Below are 14,732 nucleotides of genomic sequence, written 5' to 3' on the forward strand. Positions count from 1 at the left end.
ACAACCAGTCCATCGAGAATCTCTGGTTGCTCTCTGTCTTACGAGCTATGGCCGGATTAGTCCAGAATCCGCTTGTTGATGGTGGAGCTTGGTTTTAATAAGAAATTGATAGAAAACAGATCTGTTGTTTCTTCTTGACACGGTGTCCACGGTATCCGTAGCTTCCTTCGCAGGCTCCATATTTCAAAAAACTATTACTTAATTTCAAGAGATTGCAATAATAGTAAGCGGGTTACCTAAAGGATTGTAATTTATGTTTAGTCTACAGTCCACGTCCATGTCTATTCTAACCACAAACCAAAATTTAAAAAAAATTATGTTTTCTCACTAGCAATAACTTTCAAAGTGTATTTAAATGACTATTTTTGCGGAGCGATGAAGAATAAATGTCATATATAAAGCCTCGTTGATAAATTATTTATAAAATAAGATTTTCAAAATAATATACACATCCGTACAGGGATACTTTAACATTGCACAACTACAACTAAGGTATGTTCCTTAATGCCTTTTTCAAATTAGTGTGTATATTTATTACTTGTGTACTCTTTTGTAATTATAGTTATAATGTGCTCTATAAATATATTATTATCATTACATAAATATTTCAAAAAAGTGAAAAAGTTTATTAAGAAAATTGTTTCGGCTAACAGAAGTAATAATTGTTTAAATGAAACACTGTTAATGTTGATAAAGGAAGTTTTTTGATGTTTTTAATGTGAAAAGATAGGCTTAACTCGATCCTTGAAAAACGTATTGATTCCTTTAGTCAATATCAATTACACTAAAATAAGAAAAAATAGTGTTCTATTTTCAAATTCCTCAGTTTTATTTTTCACACCCTGTCCATGTTATTCGGTTGCGAGTCGGCGTCGTACACGAAGTTCCCTAATAGCTGGATGCAATCCAATTTGACAGCTGTCAAATACACTCCTTGCCTTGTCAGTCGCGGCGATTAGAGCGCTGTGTCGCCCGGTAACGATGTGCTAATGCCCTATGCGCGCTAATTGACTGAATTAATATGCTGATGTAAGCGGAGGTGTTGCCAGTTTGTCGACAACGTAGGCCTCCTCACACATACTACGGAGGCAAAGAGAATATATTTCATCGATATCGCATTTATGTAAACGAGTTTAACATACTTCTTTATTCAAATTTTGGTAAAGTTTGCTATTGTACTTTTGTTTTTAACAGGCGATAAAATGTTTCTACTATACTGTCTAATTTCTGTACCATTTATCTATGATACTCAAAAAATAATGAGTAACTAGCTATATACATACGAATCTGACCGTTTCCTGTCATATATTATGGATGCGTTTCAATTTAAAAAGACAAAAGATTTTATGCATGTATATGTTTTTTAATAATATGTATTTATATTGGTAATATATAATAAAAATGATAGGCAATCGTAAAATCTCTTGATAGAGAGACGATTCAGTTAATCCTTTTTCTTTTTTTCTCTCTCTCTCTTTTTAACTGCACTCCCAATGCAAGACATTAGCCTCTCCTAAAGATATGTATGAGGGATATACCATAATCGCCACGCTGAGCGACAAGATGACGATCGCATGGTAGTATGGTACGCAGAGAATGCTACCGCCCATAGACTAGAAACTTGTTTGTGAGTAGTGGCAATCCTATATGCACAAAGTGTAAATTACATCCGGGGAATCGAATCCGCAACCTACGATTGCAAGTCTCAGTCCTCTACCGCAGGGCACTACTCCAAACAATCCACTGCTAACCTTCTTCATTAAATAATAAATGTTAAAACGTATCCAGATTCAGTATTAAATCCGCCTATAACCTGATAAAGCAGGGGTGAACAACCTTTTTAATCAACGGGCCATTTTAAATTTAATATTTTTTTGGCTTGTCGCACATATATGTATGTAACACTCATAATTTACAAAATTTTATTTTTAATAAACTTTAGAATAGGAAGATACACAAATTTTAATGTTAAATAAAAATAAACAAGATAAGAACTGAAAAAAATAAAATATTTAAATATTACTGACAAATTTGACACCTTTTTTGAAACAAGCGTATATATAATACGTAAGCAGGTTTCTAATCGCGCATCACTCAGTTTTGATCAGTGGTTATTATTAATTAAATGTGTCGGTTTAGCATGTACCACTATTTTATATAATTAAATTTATGACAATATATTCATGAATATGAGTCGATAAAATAAATTCAATTTTAGAAATGCTCGGCGGGCCGCGTGTTGCTCTTCCCTGTATTAAATGACTTAAGCCAAGAGCGACGATCCGCTCATTTTTAGAATAAGTTTTCAAAATAGCATTATTAGGTAATTGAAAATTGGACAGTTAGCGAAGTCTGGTCGGTGACAGTGATCGCTAGTACATTGCAAGGAGGCATCCATAAACCTGCTACGTGGGTAGTCAGCCCCAAGCAACGTACCCGGTCTGTCTCCCTGCGAATCGATGAACCCGGCAACCGAAATGTGAATACATGAAATGCTAAGAAGTTATGTCTATTGAAGTTTATTTCATGTAACAATAAATTCTATTTTTAAAGTAATATTTGTAGAAAGTAATTCTTTACCGTCTATTAATATATGCCTATTTAAGACGTATGTGAATAGAACCCCGGAAAGTTTATGAAAAATGAATATATTATTAGCTACAGCTCTATTGCACCAGTGGAGAGTTTAGAATAAATTGGTTGTACTCAAAATTTTCCAAATTACGACAGGAATTATAGATTTAATGATAGGGGCTGACTTCAAAACATTTTCAATAGTTGTATTTTATTGATAGTTTTAAATCTTCAAATACATATTATTAGAAATTAATAGAGTTATAATAATTAAGCAAGTCTAAAAAAGTGTAGACACAATCGTAGTGAGAACTGTCTGTCGGCGTATCAATCATTAGAACTGGCAGCGGCAATGTAAGATTTAGATGATTGCGTGTTCGTATCGAAGTTCCAACAGGCGTCGATTGGCTAATAGAGCGTGTGGGCGCGTGTGGGCGCTCGTCGCCACAAAGCATAGTTACGCAACTTGCGGCCTCGGCTTAGTTAGCACAACTACCCCGAAACCATAAATGAAATGGTAGTTTTCCATCGCGGCTAACCGGGTAACCCGGCGTCTGGTTAACCGGGCGGGTCGGCGGCCGGGGCTGCCGGTTAACCGGGCGCCATCGGTCGCTGCGGCCGCGTTATGGTTGACAAGGGCCGGTTATGGCGGTTGCGTGAGTGCGGCGGCTGTCTACACGATGTTTGCGTGTCGCCCGACAAACCCGACCAACTTTTAACGTCTTTTCGTACTTTACTTCGAATGAACGGTATATTTGCTCGTTTACAATTGTAGTTTCCTTGATGCGATATAAAATTAAAAATATCGTTAATTTTAAACACGAATACACTTAAAACAAGGAGCAATCGATTCGAGAACATTCGAGAATTCAGAAACATTATTGAGATCAAAAAGGCGAGTGGGAGCGGGCTGCAATAGCAATTAAGGCTTCCTTACGACCGTTCCGCGCAGACCGCGATATATATTCGCAAAAGAACTCTTCAAAGGAAAAATTTTATTCAAATGGCTATGCGACCGCAGGCGGCGGAGCCCCGCCTCCGGGGAAGACGTTGCTTTTCCGCCATTTTCCATTGGTTAGCGAGCGAGAAGGCGGGCCGCTTCTTCAAGTCTTACCCGAGACTAACTTTTCATTTGCACAGCTCTGAAATATTGCTTTAGATTAAAACACTACGGAACTTCGAGTTGTGGTTACGCCCGAGACGGTTTTTTGTTAGCGCAGCAGCTTACTTTACGCGATATCCATTCGATATTCTCGCCTCTCCTAATATATTTAGACATTTTAAGAGCAAAATATTAGCTTATGAGAAACTCTGAGGAGAAATTATTATAAAAGCTTAAACTTCGTGAAAAATTGTAATATTAGCATAATGATTACGTAACCTATCTTACAATACTTTACTTATTAAAATATATCCTTTTATACATATTTACACGTGTCAAGGTAAAAAAGACTTAAAAAAGATCATTATTTTACATCAGAGAGAAATCGGAGTGTGTGATGTAGAATTGATTGCAATATACTTGCAGGATACTTATATAACCCAATCTGGGGACACAGCATTTTTGATTTCAAAATCCTACCTATAGTAAACTGTTTTCTCTCAAGTGAAATCCTCTAATACATTTCGATATTTACTAGTATAAAAAAAACATATTTAAAACATTTCACAAAAATACTGAATTCAACGTTAATTTTACTTTACTATGAAGACAAAGGTGTATATGTGTATAATGTACGTCAATGCGTTATAAATTTCGTATAATATTTGTGCTTCGTAAATCATTCTAGGGTGTATAATCTAGGGTCTCAGTGTACGAAAAACAGGATCGAATATATACTGGGCAAAATGTATAAGCCATTTTCCACAGACTTCTATTCGATGTACGTAAAGAAAACTTAGTACAAGATTTACAAACGAACAGACCTTATGGTCTGTTGCCAGTAGCGCGTAAGAATTAATTCTAATTTGAAAAACGAAAATGACTAAAAAAATAGATATTACGTGATATCTTTAAGTGATTTTATAACAAATTTTTTGTAGAAGAGCTGCTCTATCTATCTATTAACGTCCTTTGCTGGACATTAGCGTGCTCATAGATTTTCAATAAGATCAATTAAAAGTAGCCCGCGTCCATCGTTTTCGAAAATGTATGCACTTTATCTAAATAAATATTACAAACTTAGAAACCTACCAGAGGCGTCAATTTAATTTATGCTCATTTGTTACCATTCTTATATTAAAATGTAAAAGTACCGCAAAATCTAGGTGAATTATGATCAACGTTTATCGCTCTAATCCGGAATTAATTTCGACCTTCGCTCATCAGGATTAGAATATAATTGTTCGATATATAAATGTAAATAATATGTTACGATATGCTGACATTGTAATTCGTTATTAAAGAGTTAATTGGCTTATTAAACCATAGTTAGTGAGTAGAATTCATTTTGGAGTCAAGCACCATATTTTAATACTTCATCGCATACATTCATTTATATTTATATTAACCGGCAACTTGTTTTCACTTGTTCTTATTTTACGTTTTTAATTTTGATCTATTAACACTAATCCCTATTTCTCTTAGTCACGTTGTAACTTGAAAACGATTATACTGATTCCATTCAACTTTTTCTGGTAAGTTTTCAAATACTTCGTAAAAAGTTATTATTGAAAAATTAAATTTCCAAAGCTGCTTGCATATGAAATGTTGATTAATAAATCGCAAGGGAAATCGTTGCGTGTTCGAGTGGTATCTTGAAACATGTTTTTTAATGGCCAATAATGCGTCGCCTGTTCCGATGTTGGAAAAGCAACAACTACATTTAACGCGTATCAAAAATCATTAAACAAGTAAACTCTGTGTTTTACATACAACTTTTTTATACAAGCGTGATTAGCTGGTAAGTTTATTAATATGTGGATACGACAATTTTATTACTATATAAATAATATTTGATCAAAACAGTTTAACTTATTCAAAAACTTGAATGTTGAATCATACCTTAAACTAAACCTTAATTTACAAAATATTTTGTCAATTTTTGGATGTAAATTATTGCTGTAAGAATTATTTTTGACAAATTTTGTTCGCTAATTAGATAAAGATTAGAGGAATTAATACGACCTGTTTTTTTATTGTTACATAAAAAATTCTCTTGTACTTGTAGTACCGCCTTAAACTTTTGTTTCCATGGCACAAGATTTTTATCAATATAAGAGCCATATTATAGAAATTGGTAGAAGGTGTGGTGTACCCTCCTCCGCTATCCAGGTCTCCGGCTGCGAAGAGAATGCCTAACTCCAACACATGTCCTGGGCCCACTGTGGCGCGTAAGCTAATTTTGCTCGCGTTTCATGAAAATGGGTAAGAAACTCCAGGTCTACTCTAATACGTTCAGATACTAGACCAACGGTGATTATACTATTGTACTAAGCGGAAATGTACATGTAGTTTTCAAAATAAAGCGTGAAAGAAACCTATGAGACTACCCGATAGGAGACCGATATAACCCTTTCGTTGTCCCCGCAGCGAAAGGGTATCACAGGTAGGATTTTCCCTCGAGACCAGAAAGTTGTATCTCTTTTAACGTATTATTTCTATAGGTTGTGTATATTACTTTGTCAGTTATTACATTCTTATCTTTGTGAAAAGTGTATTATATTCGTTCATATCTGTTTTATAATACGAGTAGGAACATAAATAGTTTTATTACCTATTTCTGAATTATATTAACAGTGCCCAAGAATATTGATTTTATTGTGAAACTAGCTGATACCGCAAAAGTTATTTTGCCATGTATGTAATTTCAAGGAAACATTAAAAATCAAATTAAAAATAAGGGCGTAGAGGGATTAATATTTAGGGTTGTATGTATTTTTGTATGCTGTATCATAAATAAATAAAAACAAAAAAAATAAAAAAACATTAGGGGTGGACCCTTAACAAATAGATGGATGAAAAATAGATGTTCTATTCTCCACCCAGGCCGGTATACACGCTAAGATTCACGAAAATCGGTCGAGCCGTTTCGGAGGAGTTCAATCACGCAGACCGTGACACAAGGATTTTATATATTAGATTATAGTAATTACTTACATAAATAATTAACAATTGCAAAGTAATGGTCGAAATTGACACATTGTAAGAATGCCTAATTTAAAACATCAATTTTATGGACAAGCCATGTAATATTCATTAGTTGAATGGAATTATAATAAGTCTCGTCACTGCATTAATAAATAAACAATAAATGTATATTTTTAGTAGAAATCTGCATCTCCATACAATATATAATAGTAGTACAATTATCGAATTTTTGTAAAAATAAATGTACATGAATAAATATGTATACAAAAATCGTCTATCACGCTACCAATAATAACAATGAAATAAAATTAATTCTCTTATTATGTCAAAACTTCAATAATATCGGTTGTAAGTTATTAAGCCGTCCTGTATCTGAAAGCTTCGTCAACGTAACAAGATTTGTACGTCACGTACACAGGCTTCGCTTGAATAAAGGCCGTTTGTCCGCGACTGGGCTTGTCTAATTTAGCTTCTCTCTTCCGTTACAGACAATGGTTCAGCTATACAACCAGTCTCATTGCAGCCGAATACTTGCTACGTTCAAATTAATCAATACAAAACATGAAAGTCTCCTGCTCCTAAAATATCTGTGTATACATACAAAACATTTTCTGAAATGAAAAACAGAGCGGTTATTGATTCAACTCGGAAACAATAATAATATTTATTATTATTTTTCGGTACTTAGTTTTGAACGAATATAAGAATTAATATAGGAACATAACATTTATGAATACATGGAATTAATGATAAGGAATGTGTTAAAGTCATCGCAACACGCTGGGCGCAAATTGCTTCCAACAACCGTTCCTATTGAAAATCTATAGGATAGACCTATGCAGCAGTGGACTTCTTACGGCTGGCATAATAAAAAGTAAACTGAATATTAACATTAGCACGAGTGTGTGAAAGTGAGTATATGCGAGTATATTCATTAGTATTTTACACAAGAAAGCGACAAGCTGAGCCAAGAATTCAGTATTACACTGCAAACGTCATTCAAGTCGAAAAAGTCAAAGTTATTCAAGTCATTGATCACACAATCTTGCGCAGGTTAAGCTTTAATTTGTAACCTTACTTATCGTAGTAATTTATTTCTACTATTATTATAACATTAAGGATTTATTTAAACATAGGCCTTTTAGTTAAATAATTTAAACGTGTTTGCTTTACAAAGATACTTTGCCGTTGTTTCACGTTATCAGACGATAATTGTTTTTTGTTGCCGCTTTAATGCATAAATTACCACTGTGGAATTTTCATACGCAATGATAAGTAAGTGACATATGCATATGCAGTATATCCAAAATAAAAAAAAAATCAAATGTATTTGTTTAAAACATATATCGTAAGTGCGTCTTTGCAAGACTGGAACGTAGTGCTTAATCATTGTATTTAATATTTTACTTAATTGTTATATAACTGGGTAAATAAATAACAAGTAAAGAGTATTTAGTACAGGTGTAAAGGTTTTGAAAAGGTAAATGTAATGCTCATTTGCTGTCAATTAGCATATAGTACACACTTTCCAAAAAACAAGTTTTATAAATAATGAATAACGCAAAAAGATACGAATTTAAAACCATTTCCAAATTTCGAATTACTACATACTAAAATTTAAATACTTTGATATCTTTCCGTGCAGATTTTTACTGCCAGTAGTTATTGACCGCATATTGCATTCCGATAGAAAGAAAGTAAATTAAAATAACATAGTTAAGAATGAATATTACTAATAATATATACTATACTAATCATGGGTTCTTTGCTATCAAGTGATTTATATATTCATACGCGCTAAAGTATTTGGTATAGTTATATAAATTGTACCTTGAGTTAAAACGATGTTAATATATAATTATATTTCTAATGTAATTAATTTGTATAATTTGTTCGGACAAACAAAATCTTATGGACAGTTTAGAACAAAAATCTAAAGTACTATTCAGATCAAAGCGCAATAGAAAATCCCTGTTTTGTAGCACCAATACCGTTAATATTTTTTTTTTCGATATTGATCGTAGTCATGAATTATCTCACATCGACCCATTTAGTAATTCACTGAAATAATTTGTTAGTATAAAGTTTTTGTTGAATACTGCTATATTTGATCACTTGAATACTATTTAATCACTTTTTACAGTAACTGTAAATGTCATAGTTGCTTCTTTAAAAGCTTCATTATATTCATCGTTAAAACCGTTAGATGTCCACTGCTGGGCAAAGGTTACCTTCATAGATTTTCAATAAGACAGGCCTGCATGCTGCTGCTTCCGACCCAAACAAAATTGTCTGTGTGCCTTCCTACGCTTCACTTGCCGGTCCGTTGCCGCAACTCCAGAACCTAAAGGCCAAAGCGACCATTTGTTTTGCGCGCTATGTGGCCTGGCATGTCCATTGCGACTTTAACTTGTTAGTCCATTTCGCTATATCGGTTACATTCGTTCTACAATAAATCTCGCTATTCAAATTGTGATACTTTAATTTACAATAATATTTATATTATGTGTAGAAAAGTCTGTTGCTATATGTTGGAAAGATATAGACAGAATTAAAATATACTGTGCTCTAGTCTCAATTTCAAGCGACGTATGAACAACGCATAAAATGGAAGCGAAAACGCCCGCGCTCGGCAATGGGGGAGCGTAACTGCGTTTGTTAGCGAGTATTGACGGCACGTTTGATATTCGGATGCCTATATTAACCATTGTACAGGATTGGTAGGAACAACCAAATACACAGGTTTAACTTTCGCCGCACAACCTGTTTTGTACCAAGATTTAACTTGAAGTTTATGTAAATTGTTTGAGATGGTGTGTAATACGTAAACAGCTATTCTTAACATTTTTTTTAATTCAGTTGAATTATTAGCCTTTGATTAGCATGCGCCAATTTATTGTGAACTTACGCGAATTAAATTGCTAGACGTCGGTGATTCGCAAACAAATTCCTATTTTAATCTAAAAATATTTTTCGTACATTAAATACACAAGTGTTACAAGTTTAAGCTAGAACCATTTTATGTATCGCTATATTTACGACTCGATTTTGAAATCTTATATTAAACACAACTTCGATTTTATTTATGCCTAAGAGAAAATTGAAAATGTGGTAAAGAGAAGTGGTGATACAATAACGCGGTATAATAACCTATTAAAATAGTTTGGCTATGGTTAATATTAATATAAGTAATGTGTTGTAATTATCCCCACATCTAAATTATTTTTAAAGGCAAGCGATATTAATACCTCTCTAGGTAGAGTCTGGTACATTTTACTTTGCCGATTGCAAATGTTAGTAAGTTTTTTTTAAGCGAAGTTAAATAGGTCTTTCATAATTTAAAGATATCACCATATAGATTCAAAACTTTGCGGTTGTAATTTTCGAATAAAATATAAATATTATACAGGTATACGGTAATTTAAGTAAATACTTCTACTGTTAAACGATATAAATTGGTGTCTTTTTTAACGGGATTTAATGTAAGTACGCTTTAAATATCATTAGGAAATATACAAAACAAGTTTATAAAAAAACGTTGATGGAAATTAACGGATGTTGTTATTCACAGTCAAAGCTAATATTGAAGAAGATAAAACTTATTACGTTTTAAAAATTTTTTATAACTATTTGTCCTAAGAATCATTATCAATTTATTGCGGTACTAGATATCTGCTGTGCCTATATTATATGCGTGAAAAATGATTACAAAACAACCATTATTACAAATTTTCTTTTAGTAAATTTAAATATTTTAGGGGCTTTTTAACACATTTTTATAAAATTAACAAAAATTTTTTGTGTATTGTGAATAAGTGATTTGTGTATACGTGGATATTATATGGTTTGTTTAATATAATCAAGTTCTACTGTAATTGCCTACAGAAAAAAAGTTTGGAGAATAAATTAAAATAAGTAACATTTACTGGTGCCTATATTGTTATTAAAAGATCAAATTAGCAAAGTGATTCATTCGAGCAAAGTAAATTTTCTCAGGAAAAGGGCGGGCGAGCCGCGAGCGGATGTCCGCACAACCGCCCTCCCTATTTGACATTCACCCGAGTTTCTTAAGTTGTTCGGAAAAAGTTTCTTATACTTTCCAATGTCACGGTCTTTCCCTAACTTGTAAACTTGAGGAACATTTTGATTTTGTCATTTTCAATCGTGTTGCACTTGCTACTTTCACTATTATTAAAAATATAGATTTTTGTTTCGTCATTAATTTTTATTTTCATGGAAGAAGAAAACAGGAAGTTTTTAGTTTTAAATAAATAAAAACTGATTAGTAGCGTTCCTTTTTAAAGACGCATTTTACAAGTGATTTGTTCTTATGTGATTTATATAGATTTCAAAACGATCCGTAACCATATAATTCGATTGATTTTTTTTTTGATAAATTTTGGTTTTTAGTGTTTTAATTTTTAGTTAACGATAACTTTAAATCATATTTTTCTTCTGCATACAGTTTATATGAATGCGTAAATAAATTTGAAAGTGCATATTTATGAATACCTTAGGTTTTTACTATACCGTTTTCATAGTAATACTCAATGTGTAACAATAACTGCACCTTCAGCACTCACCGCGACCACTGCGGCCGACGAATCTCAGGTCGTTGAACTTTGCTACTTGATTTTTCATAACAGCTGAGCTGTTTCTTAGCTCTGCGCAGCAATTCTCGTCGTTCCCAGCGCGTACGGTGACCAGTGTGCCGTCGCCGACGTCGCCCAGGGCTACAACTTTAAACGCTACCGGTAAAGTTTTGTTCGACCTCCAGTGCGGTGGCAACACCGTGCATACAAAGTGAGGACTGCCAGTTCTGACCAGTTCCCCAGGATGTTCGGATAGAAAGTCGCCCAGCGTCCTTTCCGCGAGTATATCTGACGTCATCTTGGTGTAAGTCTCGTGGAGCAGAGTGGAGCTGGTGTCGGGTGACACAGCGCCGCTCGTCGCCCCCGTCAGGTGCATCCTCGACACCCGCGACCGCTGTGTGCTACACATAGAGTCCACTGTCTTTACCCCGGGCTACATTTCACTTCACATCCAACACAACTGCCGCAGCGGCAACGCACCTGCTAATCCCTTCACTTTCATGGTAACGCGGAACATTTGTTTAGACGGGCTCAATGACGAGAAGCGAGTACGAGCACGTTGCTAGGAAACGAGCGCGTGGCCACTTGATGCGGTGACGTCACGGCGGCCTTGCCACACTTTTTTTCCCGGTGAATGAAAAGTTCGGCGGCGGGCGGGCGGGACGCGAGGGGCCGATTTTTTCGAGCGCCGAGGGTGACTCCCCCGAGCGCGACGTAAACTTTTTCACTAGTTTCAACGTCACTTCGGTATTCACGCGGTAGTACGCACGTCGTGCTATCGTGTAAACTTTTTTTTAATCGCAACAATTAAGTTTGGTGCATGTGAGAGGGGTTGTGTGCGTGCGTCGGTAAGGGCGTCCGCGTCGCGACTCGCGGCGCGTGGGGTGCCGGCTTGCGGTGTCCGCCAGCGGCGGCTATTAATACGCGGCGTACGTCCGCGCCCGTCGACTTCGGACAAAGTTTCGCGGGCGAGTCGGTGCGCCGGCGAGCGAGAGGCGGCGACGGCGCGGGCGCGGCGGGCGGCGGAGCGCACTTTGCGGTCGGGGTGGGCAGGGTTTAAAGCCGCCGAAGGATAAAACATACAAATAAACACGTGTTCGCGCCGGTGCGAGCGAGAGGATCGCCGCGGGCGTGCGTGCGAGTGGGACGGCGCCACCTCTTGCGGCATTTAGCGGCCGCTCAGCCAGCCGACACCCGCCTGCCGCCGCCCGCCTTGACTCGCCGCCGTTACCGTCGATGACGCTAACTTTCAAAGCATCTAATCAACTGGCGTCATTTCGCTATGCAAATCTAACATCGCTTGTGATAGTTACCAGTGATCATTTATTTCATTTTACACATAATATACATAGGTCATAATTTGATAATAATACCGTTTTAACTTCATGTATAATTTTGTTAAAGTGCGAGTGCAAATTGAAATCGATATTTTATTTTAATATGGTGATTACTATTTTTTTAAATCAACAATCGATACGTAAATGTTTACACAAGAAACTGGACAAAACTATAGTTGTAGAAGCCATTAATTTTTATTTCATTAAAAATTTTAAAGTGGTGTTATTATTTTTCAACTGAATTTAATTCGCATTTCTAATGAAATATCACTGCCTCATTTCATATGTAAGTATCAGGTGGTTTCGAATGGGAAACCGGCTTTGATAATTCAGTCCAACGAGATTATACACCGTAGATTGCTACGCCGCACTGCTACGCGTATGTCAGGAATCAAAGTTTTTTTACATATTTGTTAATATAAATTTTGTGTTCCTTAAAAACACGTCCATAACGTGACGATTTTTATGTGAATTTTAAATACAAAAATAACGTACACATGTAACGCTACATATTTTAATTATTTTTTTAATACGTTGTATTAAGAGCAACCAAAAAAAAATATGTGGTGTAGGTTCAACATCTATAATATGCTATAGTACTTTGAAAGATTGTACATGACATTTGAATAAAATAAAATATGTAACATAAATGTTAATTTCATTTCGGCATTTCTTTAATTTATTTAGCATTTTTTAATAATGAAGAGAAAGTTTATTCTAAATTTTAAACTGACATTATTATTACTTAGCTTTCGTATTATCTACTTCAGGATAAAATGCGTTAGTTTTTGTTTGATTAACTACATACGGTGATTGTTTATAGGTGTTGAAGCTTTAATGTGGTGAATGTATAGCTTGTTTGTCACCAAAAAGGTTTAAAGCTTTTTCTTACTATACTGTCATAACGCTATTTATCACTTTTGAAATTGTTAACTTTTAAATATAATGCACCATACGGTAATTGACAGTAAATGAGCAACATTTCATTCACCCCTTCAAAGCTTTTATATCAATAACCAATCACCCTCATTCAGCATCCTAATGAGATACGTATTATAATGTAGACAATTTATTATTGCATTATACATAGTGTAGATGCAATATAGTGTCTAAAGTGCACGTTATCATTTTTGAGTGTTATATTAATATTATTGTACGTGGAGCTAGGGCGAATGGGTTAAACTGTAGTATCATTTATTAAACAAACATCGATTCTTTATTACTTGATTGTAAATTATTCAACTTAATTAAAACATAACAGTGCTATTTACAATGTATTTGTAATTTCGTATGGTTACAATTGGTCAATAAGTTTATTTCTCCGTGTCATGGCAGATGGTCTTTACTATTGTTTGTAATGTGTTTTTCAAAGGCATTTTAATGCAGCGACGTGAGCTTATCAGTTACCCTACCCTTAGTGTCAGTTTACTCGGAGAAAAGTGAAGTAGAGACAGACTATCATTTCTATCTCATTCTTTTGCAAGGCACCCATTAACTAGGACCTCGTCATTAGGCCTTATTGCATAAGCAAAGAAGTCGGTAACCAAAATAAAGTTGAGTCATGGGTGGTGTAAGTGGTGGTAGTACCCATAGGTGCGACACTACAACCCTGTCATATAATTAGTTTCAGCGATGTTTAAACAGAAGTAGGCCTCACTGTAGTATACAACATAAAAGAATTAGCTTGGGAACAAAAATTTTTGTCAGGTGTAAAAAATTTGTCATATCTTTTTTTAATTTATCTTTTTTTATATAAATTGTAGAGATTAATCGAATCATTTTTCTTGTTGCGAGTGATGCGGCTAATGATAGTACCTGATTTTGTTTTGATAATTAGGGTACGTATATTATCCCAATAATTGAATTTATATAAAAGGTTTTTAAAAAAACCTTTATTCGACATATAATTGATTATATCTCTTATCGACGTCATATCAGTACTATCTATTCAGATGATAATTAACTTAAACATAAGATTTTAGCAGCACAATTTTTTTTAAATATCCTTGGGGCGAACATAACTTTCCGAAGGTATCTTGTATGAAATTATTTACTTTGTGATCAAAAAGGTAAAGTGAAATTGGGGGTTAAATTTTTTTTCCGAGCGTCTGTTTTTCAAAAGGTTTAATTTTCTCCGAG

At 34.7% G+C, this 14,732-nt stretch overlaps 1 protein-coding gene across 1 annotated transcript in view; it reads right to left on the reverse strand.

Moving 5' to 3' along the window:
• RunxA (Runt related A) overlaps nt 1–11,665 on the reverse strand; it is a 34,425-nt gene extending 22,760 nt beyond the window's left edge. The window contains exon 1 of the mRNA XM_068761822.1: nt 11,248–11,665. Within this exon, the coding sequence (XP_068617923.1) occupies nt 11,248–11,665 (418 nt within the window). The remainder of the gene's footprint in view (nt 1–11,247) is intronic.
• Nucleotides 11,666–14,732: the final 3,067 nt, after the last annotated feature.

This window comes from Battus philenor, unplaced genomic scaffold (assembly GCF_028537555.1).
Source record: "Battus philenor isolate CCGP_79_NKW_IND1 unplaced genomic scaffold, ilBatPhil1.0.hap1 SCAF_15, whole genome shotgun sequence".
In the NCBI taxonomy this organism is placed as follows: Eukaryota; Metazoa; Arthropoda; class Insecta; order Lepidoptera; family Papilionidae; genus Battus; species Battus philenor.